This window comes from Andrographis paniculata, unplaced genomic scaffold (genome assembly GCF_009805555.1).
Source record: "Andrographis paniculata isolate CXL003 unplaced genomic scaffold, ASM980555v1 Contig79END, whole genome shotgun sequence".
NCBI lineage: Eukaryota > Viridiplantae > Streptophyta > Magnoliopsida > Lamiales > Acanthaceae > Andrographis > Andrographis paniculata.
In genome coordinates, this window is record NW_026137616.1 from 112,695 (window position 1) to 132,891 (window position 20,197).

Sequence of the window (20,197 nt, forward strand, 5' to 3'; positions counted from 1 at the left end):
ACGACGTCGTTTCGCTTCAGTCGCGTAATCAAACGGGTAGTTTTCGATTTTAAAGAGTTGTGCTGCGCAGAGGATTGCGGTGGAAATAAAATTTAATTCGAATAAAATAAATAGAAAAGAAAATAAATTGTTCGCCTTCATCGTCGGCCATCCGGAAACCCTAAGCCTAGAAATTCAGACTGAGGACGATCGGAAGCAGCGGTGAAGTTAGATAAACATTAGCAATCATGAGAGGGACGAAGCGTATGGCAACCTCCGACTCTGCTCCTGTTTTCAGTTCCAACGACTCCTTCGTAAGTGTGGTTTCTGCATTTTATTCTTACTCAATTGATGTTTTCTTTATCTTTTGAGCTGCGTGTTAATGTGTAGTTTGATTTTTTTTATGGTTCAGATGCAGAGCAAGAGAGTAACGGGTGGATCTTTGTTTAGTGCGGAAAAGGCAGAACCGTCGGTTGCGCAGCCGTCTTTGGACATGAAGAGGGCACAATCATCAGGGCGGCACGTTAGAGCTCTCAATACTCAGTTTGCAAGGTTCTTATGCCTTTCATCTAACTTCTGTGGTGCCTTCGCATGCTATTGACGCGTGTTAGTCTTGGATGTTGGTTTATTTGGTTCTTAATTTGTGCTGGCGTAAGCTATAAACCTAAGAGCGTGAAGTACTTGATTGTTTTCATTGGATTATGTGGTCTAGTTTGTGACGTAAGTACAAATGTGTGGAGCTTTTGCATGGGGATCAATGTTTTTGTACCTGGTTTTTCTCTATTGATCAAATTTTTTCGGTATTGTTGTCCCTTGGCTTCACCCTGTTCATAATTGAATTATTTTTGCAATGCTGCTGATTGCTGCATTACGTCAATGGCAAAAGTTAAAAGCACGCAAATGCCATATTTCGTTGTATCTTTCTATTCTTTTATTCTGGCTCTCTTGAGGTATGGAATGTAATTTCTTAGGTTTGCTTGGTTTAATTCTTTGATGTTCAGTTGTAGACTTGCCAGAGGTTCAGTAAATCTGGAGTTATTTCAAAATAAAAATTCATTCTGACATTGTTCCTATTTCTGTAAGTATTTAATCATGTGCAATTGTTCATTGTGTAACATTAAGAACTCTTAACTGGACAGCTGGGTACAAACCCAATTACAAAACCATCCGGATGAGCTATGGGAAGATGGAGTGCAGGATTACTTAAATCATGCTAAAAGCATCATGGTTGGTTGTAAGCAACTCTTCTGTTGATGATTGATTGTGGATATAGATAGTTTTTAATATTTGTTTGGTTGGCTGAATATTGCAGGAGAAATTTAGTGATGTGGTCAACTGGTTGAAAGCAAATGCTGCAAAAGGAGAAAGTTTAGGCGAGCTTCCTTCTAATGATGGTTTAATGAAACCATCGTTTGGACTTGAGAAAAACAAAGACAAATTGTTTTTCGAGAAACCTGCATTTTCTGCTGCTACAGCTACAAGCTTTGGAACATCATGGAGTCCTGGAATTTTTTCTAATAATAGTTCCCCTTTCACATTTGGAGGTATTTTTGTAATAAAATTACTCTTTTCTATGTGCTCAACTTTCCTTCATGTATATCACTTATTTGATGTAAATGGACATTCTCTACAAACATGTAGCTGCAGACGACCAAGTTTAAATGACCTCTTCTTTTTTGTTGTTATAATTTAGAATAGCTCAACAAATGGCATTCCGAGTCTAATTCTTTTGATAAAAAATCTTTTTCTCCAAATTTGATTACCAAATGCATGACTTAATTTTTGGTTTACACTTAAAAATGGGAAAAAAAAAACAAACAATCCTAACATATCTCTCAATTGGAAGTTAAAAATATAATTGAAGAGCTCAGCAGAACTTAATGCTATATTTGAAGAATTTACTGATTTATTCTTTCTGATGCACTGTGATGCATTGTTTCTAATCTCAGTTTGTATCATTTCATTTGATTATCTCTTTTTCTTGTTTCTCTACGGGATTCAGTAAGATTTTTGTTTATCTATAAAAGTCTTCTCTGTCAATCCTCTATTAGTGGATTTACTTCTTCAGATTGTTTCTGTGGACTATCTTTCGACATGGAAGTTTGATGCAGGATATAATTCATCCTAATTATTCCTTTTCTTTCAGTAAGCCAGGCATCTGCACCTTTCGGTACCAATTCAGCTGTGACAAATCTAGGTGCTTCGAATGAGACAGAAGGGGGTAAGTGGGTGGAATATACTTTATTTGGTCTTATTGATACACTTGTATCGTCTGGAGTCTAACCTGTAATGGGATATAACGTAACCCGTTCTTGATAAATCATCGAAAACTTTTATATAATCATAATCATTCCATTTCTGTATCCTTTGCCCAAGAATTATTTCCATTTTTGTCCAGGATATTTCATGCAAGCATTCATTTCAGTTTCTGTTACTGGAAAATTCCAATCACTTCATGCATCATATACATGTATACATTTATAGTGTGCATATATTCTATGGAAATCTCCTGTATTCTACATAAAAATATGCTCTCACCTATGTCACTTTTCCTGATGCATTTTATTTTATATTTTTTTAAGAAAAACCCAGGGCTTGATGATGCCAATATGCTTGATAATGCATCAGTTGATGTGTATGATCCGTGATTTTCTGATTGTGATCTCTTCAAAAATGTAATTCATTTTATTTGTTAATGTATTGGAAAGCAGAAGATGATATTGAACAACCAAGCAGCCCATCTGTGAAAAAGAGTGAAGAGAAAGGAATTCTTACTGTACATGAGGTTAAATGCAAACTTTATGTGAAGGTGAGCATGCATCTAATTTGATATTAATCATGCCTTTTCAATCCATCCATACAATATAGGTTGACTTCTTTGCTAAAGCATAGGTCATAGGATTATTCATTAATTTGATACTTTATGGGTTCTTTGTCTTGTTTCCAGCTCTTCAAGATCCTTCTGCACCAAACATTCAATTTTAAAAATGCCAATCTTCTCTTACACACTCATACACAATTGTTTTTCATATTTTTCTATTACCCAAAATCTTTTAGAAACCATAATGTTGGTTGTGGTTTAAGTCAATGGGAATCTTTTTATGCTTAGTTGACTTTCATTCACTGTTCATTAAAATTGCACTTGTGAAGTTTCTTACTCTTGTGAAATTTCACTTTATATGTCATGTGATGCTAACATGCCTGATTTCCAACAATGTAATGATTGATTATAAGATGGTTGCTGTATGTATGTCATTGATACGTTTGATCATTGATGAATTTGATTAACTATTTCTATTACCTTTTAAGTATTTTTTGTTTAATATTTTGTTCATTGTTACCTTGTCTTCAGCCAAATGATCCTGCTGACAAAGATGCTTGGAAAGATAAAGGCATGGGTCAACTTAGTATCAAATGCAAGGAAGGTGTTAGCAAGGGAACCAATGAATCTAAACCGACGATCATCATACGCAATGATGTGGGTTTTTTTCTTGAGATACCTGTATTATTATATGTTATTGCTAATGGTTCTATAACCGAAAATAGTCACCTTTTTTTTTTGGGTCTAATTTTCATTTTATATATGTTGTTATTCTGACATCTTGAGTCGTTTATCTCTCTTTATACAAAGTTGTTTAATGTGAACCTATTTATTGACTTGATACACATTCAACTGTAAAATAAAAACTAAAAATGTATAATATTTACTGCAGATTTATACATCTCATTTCCTGATAATACGAGTCTTTTTGTTCTACTTATAATATAGTTGTTACTTTCTTTCTGCTTTGGAACTTTTTTTTTTTTCCCAAATACTTATATATCTTGATAATCATCTACTTGATATTGTCTTGATATTGCAATATCAATTTCATAATATATTTCCCTTCCTATCCTCAATTGTTGCAGGTGGGAAAAGTGATCCTCAATGCTTTGTTATATCCAGGCATCAAAACAAACTTGCAAAAGAATTCAGTAGTAGCAATATTTCATACTTCGGTAATGCTTTGCAGCTTTTTTGATACCTATCATTTCATTTTTGTTTCTCCATCTTGTGATTGTGTGTTTCTGAAGTTACATTTACTTCTTCAATTTCTGAATTTATATTTCATAACCATGGTATCTGAAAATCTGATTTAGGAGTACCAAAAAACAGAGAAGAAGGATGATTTTGCTAAGTTCTTGAAACAAAACATAAGATGGCTCAGAGTAGCATCTGTCTGCATCTTAAATTTGAAAAAGATACATATATATATATTTGGGGTTGTCTCATAACTAGGATTCTCTTATGGCAGATGAATCCAAACTTGATTGTATTGAGTGACTAACTCCGGTTTCATTTGATTTTGGCTGGTCCCATTGAAAGATGAGTTTTAGTTTTGTTCCAAAATATAAATGTCTTGTATAGGATAATTAGTTTTATTGAGTAACTCTCTTGTTCAAAATTTGTCCTCATCTTGAAAGCTCCTATGAAATATGCCAACTGCAATCATGCTAATATGGCAGATGATTTTATTATTAGGATCAGGCCACTTGCATATTGTTATGTCTCAATCACTATGATGGTCAAATGAAATGGTCATTGTTTTATGGCCATCTGAAATGCTTGCTGATAGTCAGTTTCACATTGTTTTTGAAGGGTGATGGCGATGACAGTAATGCAGTTGTTGCTCGGACATTCTTGATAAGAACCAAGACTGAAGAAGACAGGGATAAACTTGCTGCTATCATTCAGGAATATGCACCTGCGGCCTGATATTCATCTGCATACACCGTAAATCATTTTGTTGTACATCTGGTCCACCTGGACCAAGAGCTCCATGGATGCATCCTTGGGATTTTCCTTCCGCTGGAACAACTTCTTCCCAAATATTAAGATGCTAGGAACCATAACTTAAAAAATGAAAAGTGGGAATCCCAGATATCAAATCCACATGATGCCCCTGTATTTTTATGGCGAGCAAAATATCGCTTGAGAACATAATTTGCTTCCTCACTTTTGGAGCTTGCTGGTTCTAAATATGCACATTTTGTTCAAAAGTAACTTATTCATCTTGTTTTAAAAATGTGCTTTCAGCTGGTGATGTCATGAGAGGATGTGTCCTATTCCAATAGGGGAAACTGCTGTGCCGTCATCAGTCTCTATTAGCTTCTGCAATGTTTAAGGAATACTATATGGTAAGCTTTGATCGATAACCTGTCTCTATTATTTTCAGATGGGTTAGTCGTGTTAAGTATTGCTGATAGTTGGAGTGTACTCAGTCAATTAATATCGGGTTAATTGCTACATTATAAGAGTATACAAAAAGGAAGTAAGAAAGTTATTCAGGAAAAATCAAGAATGTATTTAGATGGGAATTAAAGTTATATTGACAAGGCTTGGTCGCTTCTTCAAGATTATAAATCTGTCCAGGTCCTTTTTAGTACACAAACATTTCCTATGTTACTCAAACAATGGCAGCCATTCTATGTGGTGACACAATAAGGTTAATTTTTCTTTTATGTTTAAAGAAGGATTCTTCTCACTTTGATCCTTTAGCAGACAAGGGAGGATCTCAGCGAGGTTGTGCTCGAAATCTGCGTTAGGGATGCCCAACGGCTAACTGATGCAGCCGTAGCTATGACATCCAAATGGTCGAGCTCGCCAACCCCTATTGTGAGGTTCCTCTTGCTCTGCAAGCTCATCGTGGCATTTGAAACGCTTGCTGATGCTTTTGAATGAACTTCTGCCCTGTCATCCGACTTGTGCTCGATGGGGCGACCAGGCTCGGGGGTAAGTATGAGCTTTCTTATACCTGGATCTGCATATGGAAGTGAAACCCCCATCGATCAAGAATCAAAATACGTACTTGTATGTGTAGAGAAACTAGATTGGATACATAACTATGAGTTCTGCAAAGGGGCATTTCAGAGCACAGAAGAATACCTCCATCATCATCAATGGACAACATTTTGGTCTCGAAACTCAAGGATTTGCCACTTGATTCAAGTGATAGGATGGGGCTAAAAAATGTGAAGCTTAGAATTGAAGGGATTGGAGACGAGAATTCCGGCACCGAGGAAGGCGCGCTCTTTGCTACAGCAGATGAAAACGAAGATGTACATGAGAAAACAGGAGAACTTTCTCGGTTGCTATTCACAGCAAGAGGCGATCCATCGTGAAAACTCAAGTCCTCTCCTCGAGCAGCAATCAGGTTAGAGAAGGAACAGCCATCCATCAAATCCAGCTGTGGATGCCGGAGATCGTACTGCCTGCACGGTTCTTGACTACTATGTTCCGTATCCCTCGTCCACGGATGAGCTGCAAAGTACGATCCAAGATTATCGCTACACAATTCTGAAGCATTCATTACAGAGAATATCCCGTGTTCTTACCCAAGACTTGAGTAGCCGTTAGTCGTTTCGAACGGTCAAAAGACAGCATTCCTGCAATCAAGTCCTTGGCTGATTCTGAAATGCAACTCCAAAGATCAGAGTGGAAGCACAGATTCGCCGCGCGAACTGCATCAAAAATCGCCGATTTGGTCTTCCCCCAGAACGGAGGAATTCCGCTGAGCATGATATATAGTATGACTCCGGCGCTCCAAACATCCGCCGCCTGATCGTAGTTTCCGGCCAAAACTTCAGGAGCAATGTAAAATGGACTTCCCACAGTCCCCTTTAGCATCTGTCCTGTTAACAAAGAACAACACTCAGTTTCGTAGAGTCCAAAGATCTTGAGCAACCAAGATCCATTTTGCAAGTTCGTTATTACGGGTACTTAGGATTCGAACATTTCCCGACATGAGCTCCAAATATAAATAAACCTTACCCGGTTCGACATGAGTCGCAAGACCGAAGTCAGCCAGCTTGATAGGCGAAATCGAAGCCTTCGACACAAGGAGTATGTTCTCGGGCTTCAAATCTCTATGCACAATGCCTTTATCATGACAATACATTATGACCTCCATCAGCTGTTTGAAGATAATATGTGCCTCCTGCTCGGACAATCTCCCGCGCTTCTCTATCCAATGAAAAAGCTCCCCGCCGGCGCAAAGCTCCATTAAAAGATGCACGTAATCTTCATCCTCGTACACTGCCTTAAGATCCACGACGTTTTCATGCCCCGATAGCTTCGTCAGTATCTCAATCTCGCGCTTCACACTTCGCACGTCCTCCTCTGTAACTAATCTCTCTTTGGAGATCGATTTGCAAGCCAAAACCTCTCCGGTCAGCTTATCCGAGCACTCCCTAATGATGCCGAATCTTCCCCAACCGAGCTGATCGCCAAGAACATACCTCTCTTTAAAATTAGCAGTCTGAGTTGAATCCAGGATTGTGCTGTTTAAGTCTGAAGACTTGAAACAGATACATGTATGTATCAAAGCTCTGCACACTTCATCCCCATAGATCATTTCCATATCACTGCACCAATACCTCCGGACAAGATCAAATCGATGACGATGGTAAATATTATCCAGCTTGGAGAAACAAGTTCATCACTAAACTCTTCTTGATAATTACTGCCCCTCCCAGCAAACTAAAGGGGCAATCTTTTGCCCTAATTACACAAGAAAAACAAAATCTCAGATTCCACAGCTCTGTAAACTTGCACTGAAAAACACTTCAATAATTTTGAACTTCCCCTCTTCCTTCTCAGGGTTTGATTGTAGAAACTAAAATGTTTGCAAGTTTTTAAATTTGTATAAAACCTAAGACCAACCCATCTAGACAACGTACTTCGAGAATATACCTAAAAGACAGAAAACAGAAAGGCCAAACTATGTTTCCTCTCATCAAACAAAAACGTAGAGCCCCCAAACAACGCATTAAAAAACCATTTTTCTTTTAATTGTTGGTAATAATTTCCAGACAATCCATCGCTTTCTCATTAAGAACAAATCCAGTACTTCAATTCCGGAAGAAATCAATCCATCACAAAAAAGTCCATTTCCACCTCAAAATTTGAAAATCGCTGATTTGGAACAAAAATTAAGCCTGCATTTTTCAACGCCACGGATATTTACGCATAAAAGCGACGATTAGTTAGTTACCTGGAGAGAAGCTGAAGACGACGAGACGAGCGAGTACGCGGTCCGTTGCTTAAATCCCGAAGCCACAACCGAAACAGCTGTTCTTTTCAATTTTCAAACTCCACCGTACAGTTGCCAAGAGATTTCTTCAATGTATTTTCAAACTGTCCTCCGAAGGACAAGATTGTAATTTCAACGACCTTTCCTTAATTATTCAATAACGCATTACACTATTTAATCATTATACTTCTAATTTATTTTTGAAATCATTAAGTCGTGCGCCGGGTGTGATTCGTGCTACTTTAGTTTTTATATTTGTATTTGGTAAATGCAAGATTTTAATTTCCAAAAAAAAATAAAAATACAATATTTAGCATATGTATCATTTTATTTTGTAATTCTGAATTTATTATTACTCTCTCCGTCCACCTACCATATCGCGCTGTTTCTGTCAGTCACACACTTTAATCTCATTTTAAATTTTTAAATTTTTTTTTTTATTTTAATTAAATTAATTAATTATCTTAATTTTAATGTATAATTATTTTTATTATATGATAATTATTTTCACTAATATATTTTTAATTATTTATTAATTATATTTCTTTTAAAATATAATATTTACAGTGTAGGAGGCACGGTATATGAAACGGTAGTATTTCTTTGTAAGCTAAACATGCAAATGGTTTCATTATTGTCGCCAAAAAATAAACCGGAGTATACCGTGTATCCAATGAAGCCTGATTGGTGCCACGTGGACTACATTTAGTGGCTGGACGTGTTCGGTTCTGCTGCGTCGCCCCACTTTGGTGTGATTCCTGTCGACCAATCATATTCCACTAAAAATTAAATTAATGATTGTTTATCTAGAAAAATATTGTAAGTTGTCATTGGGAGACATGCCATGCCAGCTGTATGCCGTGTACTGATGACGTGGACGTTTTTCTAGATATATTCATGATGCATGTATTCGGGAAAGTGCACGAGTTGGGCAATATATATATACATACTTTATTATTAAATATAATCAAGATTGTGAAGTTGACTAAGATTGAAGACAGTGTAAAATATAGAATACAAAATTATTGTTGTAAAAAAAACAAGAAAAACTAGCACTTGATAAATATCGTTGTGGGCCTTTGGTCCAAAGGCCCAATGGGCCTAATCACTACAACATAAGGTGTACGTATTGATACTAGAAATATTTTATAGTATTATATTGCAATTTCGACGTATTTTATTTATATATATATATAGTTTTAGAAATTTTATTATTATTATTTATCCATAGTAAAATATTCCATTAAATATTTTTTTTATTTATAAATATTAAATCAAATATCATTTGTTACTATTTAAATTCTATAATTCCATACATACATTGTTCCTTGATAAATTTGTGTGGGCTATGTATGAATGGGGCTTCTAGAAAACCTCTGGGCCCAGCCCAATTCCTCCTCCTCCTCCTTCCTGCCGATGGAAATCATAAATACATAACAGAAACGCAGATCCAGCCAAGACTGGTTTTTAATTCTAAGTGGTGTGAGTTAGATCGCAGGCAGATAGTAAGATGCCTTTATTTTATTGTATTTATTACACGATGATGTGTTCATGCATGCAAGGCATTTGTCTCATGGTGTATGCTTCCACCTGGCTGTCAAACATACATACACATATATCTATATATATATATATATGTGCAGGAGTGTTTACATATCACTGCCCTTGGATGATCCCAATTTCATTGATACAACAATGGTGGGTGGTTTTTGGAGATTACTTGGTGTTGTAGTTGGCATTCTGATTTTCCTTGATCAATTTGTCTCTTCATTATCTGACGATGATCGCCTGAAAGGTAATTTAAATTCCATTGTTATAATGTAATTTGATTTTATTAAGTTGTGATTTTTTTAAGGATTATATTACATTATAAATCTTTTGTTGTTTAGATCCGAATTACAGCAGCTTCATGTTTGACGCTACGTCAGCGCCGCCGCGCTCTCACTACGACTACATCATCGTCGGCGGCGGCACCGCCGGCTGCCCATTAGCGGCGACCCTCTCAGAGAAGGCCTCCGTCCTCCTCCTCGAGCGCGGCGGCTCACCGTACGGCAACGCCAACATCACCGACCTCGCCGCCTTCGGGAAGGCGCTGGCCGACCTCTCGCCGTCGTCGCCGGCGCAGCAGTTCGTCTCCGAGGACGGCGTCATCAGCGCACGCGCGCGCGTGCTCGGCGGCGGGAGCTGCCTCAACGCCGGATTCTACTCGCGCGCGCCGCCGCACTACGTCGGCGCCGCCGGGTGGGACGGCGGGCTGGTGAACGAGTCTTACCGGTGGGTGGAGAGGATGGTGGCGTTCCAGCCGCCGATGAAGGAGTGGCAGTCGGCGGTGAAGGATGGGCTGTTGGAGGTCGGCGTTCACCCTTTTAATGGCTTCACGTACGATCATTTGCAGGGGACTAAGGTCGGCGGCACCATTTTCGACGGCGACATGCGGCGGCACACGGCGGCGGATCTCCTGAAATACGCCAATCAAAAGAAGCTTAAAGTTCTATTGCACGCCTCTGTCCAAAAAATACTCTTCCGACGAAAAGGTTTTTCTTTTTTTTTTTTTTTTTTTTGAACATTTTAAATTTCAATTTTATTAAAATTTACTTCTATATATATATATATTTTTTTTTAATGAAGCAGGTAAAAAGAAGCCATTAGCGTACGGAGTGGTGTTCACAGACGCATTAGGAAAAAGGCACAAAGCGTATTTAAAACATGGGCCGAAAACTGAGATAATTATATCAGCCGGGGCTCTCGGAAGCCCAACACTGCTTATGTTAAGTGGAATCGGCCCAATGGGCCAACTCAAGGCCCAAAACATAACAGTGGTTTTGGATCAGCCGTTTGTGGGCCAGGGCATGTCAGACAACCCAATGAACGCCGTCTTCGTTCCGTCGCCGTCTCCGGTGGAGGTTTCGTTGATTCAGGTAGTCGGAGTTACGCGCTACGGAAGCTTCATCGAAGCCGCCAGCGGAGAACTCTTCTCCGCCGGACTTCCAGTTGGTGATTTCTCCAAATTTTCCACCGAGGCAAGCAAACACATCCTAGAATCGGCGGAGCCGGCGGCGTTAAGTGGAGGATTCATCCTGGAGAAAACCTTGGGGCCAGTCTCCACCGGCGAGCTGCGCCTGAAATCAAAGGATCCATCGGAAAATCCGTCGGTGACGTTCAATTACTTCGAGGATCCAGAGGACCTCCGGAGATGCGTCGAAGGAATGGAAGTGATCGAGAAGGTAATCGAGTCGAAGGCTTTCTCGACCTTCCGATACGACTACCTACCGGTTCCGGTGCTCCTCCAGATAACCGCCAACGCTCCGGTGAACCTGCGGCCGAAGCACGAGAATGTGTCGACTTCGCTGGAGCAGTTCTGCAAGGACACGGTGATGACAATCTGGCATTACCACGGCGGTTGCCAGATCGAGAAAGTGGTCGACTCTCAGTACAGAGTCATCGGCGTCGACGCGCTCCGAGTCATCGACGGCTCCACCTTTAAACACTCCCCCGGAACTAATCCTCAGGCCACCGTAATGATGCTCGGAAGGTACATGGGAGTGAAGATATTGCAGGAGAGGCGTCAGAAAAGCTTTAGAAAGTGAAGATATGAATATATAAATAATTGAATATCAACTACTTTTTGTTGAAAGCTTTTAGGCAATTAATATGCATAATGTATGTGCGTGCTGCCCCTTGGAATCAAATGCATACATGTAATGTAATATATATATATATATATATATTAATTCAACAATACAATGAGTCTATCTATATTATTCAGTTACATATATTCAAATTTGGGAATTACTGGACTTCAAAGTTAATTAAGGGGTGAAAACGCAATTTTACAGAAATTAAGGACTAAGCTCGTATTACGTGTTTCTCGGTTCAGTAGTCCGTTAACACCGGAGCAGAGCTTAGTTGCAGTTTTTCTGTTATAAATACTCATCGTGTTCAGTGTGATGCCATTTCTCGCAGTCATTGCGCGGGACTTCGAATCTTCAGAAGCTCTTAGTACTTCATTTCTCTTCTTCCAGCAGCATGGTTCTAGGTAACTTTAATTTTCTGTTAAGCTACATGTTTGTGCTTACACCTACCAACATTTACATCTATCGCGTGCGATGTTCGCTTCTTTTGCTGTGATTTTTCGTAATTTGGAGCGTACAGGATGTAGTTCCTTTATATTATAGATTGATGTACGGTATTGGTATAAAATGATTATTTATGTGGATTTGTTTTATGGATGATATGCTGATAAACTGATGATTGTGTAAAATAAATATTGAACTTGATGGTGCTAATTCCTGTATCTTCTGTAGTCCATGTGTGGAACCTTTTCATGTACAAAAGTTGAGAACATTTGCTTCTAGAACCGTTTCTCTACATTCTGTGTTTTTAACTAGGGTCTCTGTTAATCATAAATTGGCTATATTACTGTTATACTATGTCGTTTCAAGTCTATCGGCTTGAAGGACACCAAACAGTGGCTGAGTATGTTGGATTAAATTGGAAATGAGATTATATGACTATTTATCTAGCACTAGATTATGTACTTAATTATCTATTCTGCTGGTGCAAAACATTATCACTTGCTTTCTCTATTGTGAAAAAGAGAAGGATGCATGATATTTTGTTTGACACTAGTTATTGATATCTTATGAGATTATAATTTTCTTCTGCCTCTGAAGCCAAATAAGGTATAGGCTAATAACAATAAGTTTCTGTCCTCAGATGCTGAAAAAGTCAAGGGGAGGTTGTTTCCAAAATGGGACGTGATCAAGATTGCCACTATTGCTGTTGCTGTAGTTCAAACTATTAGGAAAACTTACTTCAATGTCGATGAAGGCCATAGAGCCCTGAAATTCAATCGCATCACTGGGACAAAGCAGAAAGTAAAACATTTATACTTCTCATTTTCTCTGTACTTGTTTTTATGTTATTATATCCCTAAGACCTGTTAGACTTTTCCATTACAGAAATGTGCTTGTATGTCAACATGCGTTGTCTTGTGTGTATATGATCCCTTCCCATTACATACTTACAGAACTTTAGTTTACTAAGCTGGCGTGGATTGTCATGTGTGTGTATTTCTTTTCCCTGCTTCATACTTGTAGAACTTTCAAGGTTTCATTCTTCTACTGTCATGAATGTATATAACACAAATTCAGAATGTCTGATAAATATAAAAGTTTGCTTGATTTTAATCAATCTTCAAAGCATGCATTTGTTTTGCAAGTAATAGTTGATGTACCAGAATGTCATTAAAAACTCTATGTTAATTACCCATTATCTTATAAGCAAGGAGTGTATTGGTTGGAGCAGAAAGCCATACACCACCGTCCTATAATTTGCTTTTGAGGTGAAACTCTTTTCCTGAACCAGTTGTTACTACTATGTAGTGCAATAGTTATTTCACATTGCCATGAAATAAAAATGTGTCGTAATGGTACCCGATTTAAATTGGCATTTTCAGTAGTTAAATTCTCATTCATATGTTACAGAACATAGATTTCTGCAGGTTTATGCAGAAGGAACGCATTTTACCTTTCCCTATCTTGAATGGCCTATTACCTTCGACGTCCGTGCACGCCCTCATCTTTTTAAGGGCACGGCAGGAACTCAGGATCTACAAATGGTAATCTGTCTCATTGTTACAATTTTCCCTTTTCCCATGTTTGCATAATTCTACACACCAACCTCGGGAAAAAATCAAAATTTCTTAAATTGCTTTTAGATGAGTGACAAAAGAAAATGTCACTTTTGAGTTTTTGTTCCACTTAATTATATTACAGTCTCCATGATTTCAAATGAGCTAAGAAGTTAGAAAAGACTTGTTCATGTTTTGATCATTTTGCAGTAGTATAACAATGATCATATGGTTATGTTTGGACCTTCCCATTATGCCAAGCAGGTTGAAATCAGTCTTCGAGTTCTTGCACGTCCTGACTTAACTTACTTAGCATCACTCTACCGCCGTCTTGGGGAAAAGTACGATGAAGTAGTCTTCCCCTCTATTGTTCAAGAAACTCTTCGGGGTACTGTAGCAAAGTACAATGCAAGCCAACTAGTGACACAGAGAGAGGTGACATTAAAACATTTGCAAGCTAATATATGTGTATCCCTACTTTTTTTCCTGAGTTACTACTGGTAAGAATATATATTTATGGAAGTAGAAGTCCTCAACTTGGAATTGATGCTTAATGGTTATTGCTAGTGCAGACTGTTAGTAAGGACATTTGCACCCTGTTAGCGGAAAAGGCTTCATCCTTCTACATTGAAGTAGATGATGTCTCCATCACAGATATTTCCTTTGGTACGGAATTTAATGCAGCTATTGAAGCGAAGCAGATTGCTGCACAGGAAGTCGAGAGGGCCATGTATATTGTGGAGAAAGCTGAGCAAGAGAAGAAGAGTGCTATTATCAAAGCTAAGGTTTGAGGTTTTCCAAGTCAAATTCCATTATGTTTTTGCAAACCCTCTTACCTAATTTTTCCAACCTTCTGTTGCGACTGTAGGGGGAAGCTCAAAGTGCTGTGCTGATAGGAAAAGCAATTGGTAATAACCAATCATTCATCTCTTTAAGGAAGATTGAAGCTTCAAAGGAAATTGCGGAAAGTGTGGCCAAGTCTCAGAACCGAGTAATACTGAACGCGGATGATCTGATGCTCGACGTTAAGGGTATGTGAGCCTTCAGACACCTCTTCTTTTCTGGCTTTTTGACATACATGGATTCTTACGTTCTTTTTATCTGAAATTTTGATGCTTATGACCACTAGGGCTTAAGTGCATATTACTGCGAAACTAGAAGGCATGGAACAAACTTTATAATCAAGAATACTCTTCTCTTAATTGTCAAGATTTGTCTCAGAATCACATCTAAATAGATTTAGTTATACATGCCAATATGCCATGCCATGTCCTCATATATTCATCCAGAAAACGAGTGGAGAGTTTCATGCACTTGTTAGGATAAATACCATATAGCAATATAAGAGAAGCATGTGAAATCTGTAATAACTCCTATCTATCATCTTCTTCCCCTTTCCAGACAACATACCCGACTTAGACCTCGTTAAATAGATTTTATTAAATAAAACAATGATTAATAACAAAAGTTGAGATGGCCGAGTTGGTCTAAGGCGCCAGATTAAGGTTCTGGTCCGAAAGGGCGTGGGTTCGAATCCCACTCTCAACATCTATATATTTTTTCGGTTTTCCTATCTTTTTTTAGGGTTCTTATCTTGCCTTTCCTATCTCTGTTTCCATGTAGAATACTTTGCATATAACACACAGGCAGTCAGGTACAGATGTCTCAATGGTTCTTCAACAAACAATCCTGATAACCTTCCTATTTCGTCCTACAGAAGTATTAGCCTATTAGGGTTCTGTTTCCATGTAGAATACTTTGCATATAAGACACAGGCACTCAGGTACAGTTGTCCCAATGGTCCTTAAACCAACAATCTTGATAAACTTCCTATTTCGTACTACAGAAGTAGTAGGGACACAACTCCAATTCAAAAGTTTTTACATAATATATATGCCACGGTTGTCCCTTCTAGTCTTCTCACAAGTCCACACCATTCTTTCCGAGTGTGAACTGTGAACCATAGGTGTCATTTTCCTTGTTATTTCAAGCTTAGATAATCTTCGTGGCAGTTTGAAAATGGATGCCTTTTGCACCATGACATTTAATTGGTTGGTTGGTTGGATGTGTAGTCGTAGCATCACAATGCTGTCTGTTCAATAGCCTTTCCCTGAGGCAAAGTCTTACTGTGCCTAATTTGCAAATTACAGTAAATGCCACATATAATCTTATTGTCTTACACATTCTTGGTATTCTTGAGAAAAAAAAAACAGTAGATGCCCATTATTTGCTTTTTATGGGGGCAAAGGTAAAAAACACTCAATTGAAAACTACTTGCCTCAACTAGTTTTCTTAACTATACACTTAACTTTGGAGCTAGGCATGTTGATGAAAGGTTGGCTACCCATGATGGTGCCCGCCGCTCTGGAGGTTCTCGCCTTTGCCCTTTTCTGCTTGTCCATTACCTCTTTGATCTTGAGCCACTAATATGCAATCATATGCACATCCTCTTTTATCCCTTATACTTGTAGGCTTGTAGCTACACTCACATCATCACAAGTTCATGTTTGACTGGGAACACATTAATGGTTGAGTAGAAATGTCTCATGGAAGGAAAATTCAAGAGGGTTAAAGGTATAAGCCAAAGATCCTGACATTTTGGTGAATGACTGAGTCAACCTAAGTTCACCATCAGACAAACTGCCTGGTCCATCACATAAAAATAACCTGCTGTGTCTGCAAGGGTATAAACAGGGTTAGGTATGCAGCAGATGATTGTATGGAACAAGAGAATGTCAAGTTGAATAAGGCTTACCAAGCATTATGAGTGTAGGAGAAACTGAAAGCAAATCATGCAACCAAATTGCATCAAAGAGGCATCCAAATCCTGCCTCAGCTCTTGCTGGGTAAAGCCTCTGCCCCATAGCTCCCCTCCCAACTCCGGGACCGATCCTCGCCAAGACTTTAATTCAGCCATACTCTCCTCCATCCAACCAAATACCTATTTCACCAACCATGAATCCCTCCCGTCATTGCAAGAGATGTTCACCAGCCTGAACAATGCAATCCCGAGCTACTCAAACACCGTCCTTGCAGACCATATTCGAGCCTTGGAGTATAGTCATCTGGCAAACCATGTCTGTCTCGACTATACCGGCCACGGGCTGTTTTCATACTCCCAACTTTACGGCTCGGTGCCATATTCCGAAACTGCCTCATCATCATCAAGTGCTGCAGACGCCGCCCCCTTCTTCGACATCTCATACAGCTCAGAGAACTTGAATTCTTACCTGATCAATAGAAGCTGCCAAGAATCAGAATTCCAAAGGCTGGTGCGAAAACGAATCATGAGATACATGAATGTGTTTGAAGAGGATTACTGGTTAGTGTTCACAGCCAACCAATCAACAGCATTCAAGCTCCTGGCAGATGCTTACCCTTTCCACTCCAATCAAGAGCTTCTCACCATGTACGACTACGAGAACGAAGCCGTGCAAGCCATGATCGAAAGCTCCAAGAAACGAGGAGCCAGAGCTCAATCAGCTGTGTTCTCATGGCCTAACCTGAGAGTCAATTCTGGAAAACTAAGAAAAGTCATTGTCAAAAAGAGCAAGCCCAAAAACAGGGGCCTGTTTGTCTTCCCACTCCAATCCAGAATGTCTGGATCAAGATACTCCTACCAGTGGATGAACCTGGCCAGGGAAAACGGTTGGCATGTTCTGCTTGATGCCTGTGCTTTAGGAGCCAAGGACATGGAAACCCTAGGCCTCTCCCTTTTCCAGCCCGATTTCCTCATCTGCTCATTCTTCAAAATCTTCGGACAAAACCCATCTGGATTCTGCTCCCTGTTCATAAAAAAATCCACTGTCCCACTTCTCAATCCATCCTCCACCACCATGGGAATCGTAAGCATTACCCCTGCACTCACCACTAATAATGACCCCAAGTCCCTGCCCCTGCCATTGCTAACGTCTGAGATAGTAGAAATGGGCAGCAAGGAAATCGAATTCCGGGGCCTGGACCACGCGGACAGGCTGGGCCTGATTCTGATCAGCGTTAGGGTTAGGTGCCTGGTGAACTGGCTGGTGAACGCACTGCTCAGTCTACAGCACCCACATTCTGGGAAGGGGCAGGCCCTGGTGACCATCCTGGGTCCCAGAATTATGCTCGACAGAGGCCCCGCCATCGCCTTCAACGTGCACGACTGGAAAGGGGAACGGGTCGACCCGAATTTGGTGCAGAAGCTAGCCGGGCGGAACAACGTTTCCCTGACAATAGGGTTCTTGGAGAACGTGTGGTTGAAGTCGGAGAAGAAGAAGAAGAAGAAGAAAATGAGGAGGAAGAAGAAAGGGGGGCTGTGGGCGGCTTCGATTTGGGTTGGAATGATGAATAATTTTGAGGATGTGTATAAAGTTTGGAGATTCGTTGCCAAGTTTTTGGACGCCGATTTTATGGAGAAAGAGCGGTGGCGTTACACTGCCATTGATCAGTCCACTGTAGAGGTCTGATTTTGGGAAATGAAATGACGACGACGATGGTGATTTCTTAATTATCAACTTATTTAAATCTTTTTATTAATTTTGATTTTATTTAAATAAAAATTTATCAATTTTAGTTTTAAAATAGTTAATAAAATTGGACGGTTGTATTCATGTTCAGTCTTAATCAATTATTTTGAAATTAAAATTAATAAAAAATTTGAATGAGACAAAATTAATAATTTTTTTTTTTTATGAGATTGATAATTATGATATTGAATGTGAAAAAATAATTTTTGCTTTTGTTTTTTTGTAGCTCTCATACTTTGGAGTGGACGACTTTTGTCTTTTGAAGAACAGGTGATTAAGTTATGAAATGTGATTAAATAGTAAAAATTTTAAATTAAAATAATTGTATGATTGATCTAAATATAAATAGGTGTTGACAATGTAAAATTAATTTTTATAATAATATAGAAAATAAAAATAGATGTTTGATGTAATATTTTTAGAGAAATATTTTTTTTGAATAGATAGTAAATTTTTGGCAAAATCCCTTGAACAAATACACCCGTAAAGAAAATTACAGATAATTAGTTAAATTGGCGACAAGAATATACTCGGGATCGAATAACTGACATACCAGCTTGTTTTTTTAAAAGAATTATTTAATAAGCACTCCTCTAAATTTGTAGTTTGTTTGGGCTTTTATAATGGACGCGTTTGTTTGGATGGGCTGCCATGCTAAGGCCCAAATTGAAGACAAATATTGCACATTGATCCAATTTTGATGCTATCTCCAAGATAATCACTACTAATAATATTTTCATTTTCTGAATATATGTATTTAATTTAACTATGTACCGTTCAATAACCTGAAGTGTTAATTTAGATTACAGTTGTATAGATTGACTACTTAAAGTAGAAGATACGGACAAGATCAAATTTTTATTGACAAAATGTGGTATTATCATCCTTAAGAGTATCCTACATGAAGGAAACCAAAAATTACGGAAATAAAAAATGATTAGGTCAACTTTATTTTGTTATTAGCATCTTCTTAAGAAAAGAAAAACATATAAAATTGTCTTGTAATAGAATTGATGGAAATATGCACGTTGGATAATTGTGTTTATTTGTTTTTTGAAAATTCTAAAAATAATAGTAAAAAGTATTTCGTGAATAGATTTTTACCGTTAAACTTGACTTGATTTCTATAGGCATGATATCCGCCATAATTGTTTTAAATCCTTTTATTTATTTTATTTTGAATATTTTTTACTATGTTGGATAAATGAATTTGGATAATTGATAAAAACTAATTTTTCAAAAATAAAAATATATTGTGCATAATGAAATAATTAATTCAATTTGGTTAATTGAGCAATTACAAAGGATGACCAATTAGTTAATTAATGATGATGTAATTAACTAACTAATGGTTGGAAATTTGTCACATATTAGTTAAACACACCATTTGATGATGTATTTAAATATTAATTTCGTATGATAAAAGTGTAGTCGAAACACGTAAATACAAGTAAATCACATGTGCGCCGTCCACCAAACTGAACACAGACACAATATGAATAGGATTTGAAGCTTAATAAATGAATAGTTTGGCGATGCCAAATTTACTCGAAAGCTTAAATATTATATCTATTTTTTTTTCCTTTTTAATTAATTTCAAGACAAGTTTAAATAGTAAAGTCCAACTCGGATATTGATCAAAAAGCAATCTTCATCATACATGAGTGTATCAGTTAAGATGTCAATTTGCGTGATTACATTAATTACGACATAAAATTATGGACGAAAATTAAAATGCGACAATAGCGGCTTATTGTTGTGAAATTAGGAAACAAAGAAAAAAATTAAGGAAATCATGCAATAACACAAATTAAACTTTATTGATCTAATTCAACTAAGATGACCTACATTTGGGAGCGGCACTCGAAAGTCTGAATATATAGTACAATCGTGACTTCAATTCGAGTCTTACAATACATCAGTTATGATCATTAATTCATGTCGGTTTTCATATTTTTTTGAGTAGTGTGCCTATAAAAGAAAATCTTCTTCATTCTTTTAAACAT

At 38.0% G+C, this 20,197-nt stretch overlaps 5 protein-coding genes and 1 non-coding gene across 8 annotated transcripts; 5 read left to right on the plus strand and 1 right to left on the minus strand.

The window, feature by feature from the left end:
- Nucleotides 1-61: 61 nt before the first annotated feature.
- On the plus strand, nt 62-4,909 carry LOC127240207 (uncharacterized). Its single transcript, XM_051258749.1, has 9 exons — nt 62-293; nt 392-531; nt 1,119-1,206; nt 1,292-1,523; nt 2,126-2,200; nt 2,691-2,788; nt 3,332-3,457; nt 3,889-3,978; nt 4,619-4,909. Exons 1-9 carry the CDS (start codon nt 228-230, stop codon nt 4,733-4,735), a joined length of 1,032 nt encoding a protein of 343 aa, XP_051114706.1. The 5' UTR covers nt 62-227; the 3' UTR covers nt 4,736-4,909.
- A 605-nt stretch (nt 4,910-5,514) lies between these two features.
- On the minus strand, nt 5,515-8,149 carry LOC127240205 (calcium-dependent protein kinase 26-like). Its single transcript, XM_051258747.1, has 5 exons — nt 8,013-8,149; nt 6,791-7,519; nt 6,355-6,651; nt 5,906-6,280; nt 5,515-5,780 (listed from the first exon to the last, which is right to left on the minus strand). The coding sequence occupies exons 2-5, from the start codon at nt 7,377-7,379 to the stop codon at nt 5,515-5,517; spliced, it is 1,527 nt and encodes a 508-aa protein (XP_051114704.1). The 5' UTR covers nt 7,380-7,519; nt 8,013-8,149.
- A 1,582-nt stretch (nt 8,150-9,731) lies between these two features.
- Nucleotides 9,732-12,808, plus strand: LOC127240127 (protein HOTHEAD-like). Of its 3 annotated transcripts, XM_051258610.1 has the most exons (5): nt 9,732-9,846; nt 9,941-10,585; nt 10,683-11,583; nt 12,015-12,087; nt 12,768-12,808. In XM_051258610.1, exons 1-4 carry the CDS (start codon nt 9,747-9,749, stop codon nt 12,049-12,051), a joined length of 1,683 nt encoding a protein of 560 aa, XP_051114567.1. In that variant the 5' UTR covers nt 9,732-9,746; the 3' UTR covers nt 12,052-12,087; nt 12,768-12,808. The 3 variants fall into 3 exon arrangements, with proteins under 3 accessions (XP_051114567.1, XP_051114568.1, XP_051114566.1); XM_051258611.1 differs by lacking the exons at nt 12,015-12,087; nt 12,768-12,808 and having other exon boundaries at nt 10,680-11,793; XM_051258609.1 differs by lacking the exons at nt 12,015-12,087; nt 12,768-12,808 and having other exon boundaries at nt 10,683-11,793.
- Nucleotides 11,579-14,741, plus strand: LOC127240128 (prohibitin-2, mitochondrial-like). The gene is made up of 7 exons (XM_051258612.1): nt 11,579-11,583; nt 12,015-12,087; nt 12,768-12,928; nt 13,555-13,671; nt 13,948-14,118; nt 14,256-14,468; nt 14,552-14,741. The coding sequence occupies exons 2-7, from the start codon at nt 12,078-12,080 to the stop codon at nt 14,720-14,722; spliced, it is 843 nt and encodes a 280-aa protein (XP_051114569.1). The 5' UTR covers nt 11,579-11,583; nt 12,015-12,077; the 3' UTR covers nt 14,723-14,741.
- A 409-nt stretch (nt 14,742-15,150) lies between these two features.
- TRNAL-AAG (transfer RNA leucine (anticodon AAG)) lies at nt 15,151-15,231 on the plus strand. Its single transcript has one exon. It is a non-coding gene; the product is annotated as a tRNA-Leu (tRNA).
- A 1,244-nt stretch (nt 15,232-16,475) lies between these two features.
- Nucleotides 16,476-18,131, plus strand: LOC127240741 (uncharacterized). The gene has a single exon (XM_051259574.1). The coding sequence runs from the start codon at nt 16,476-16,478 to the stop codon at nt 18,129-18,131; it is 1,656 nt and encodes a 551-aa protein (XP_051115531.1).
- The last annotated feature ends 2,066 nt before the right edge of the window (nt 18,132-20,197 follow it).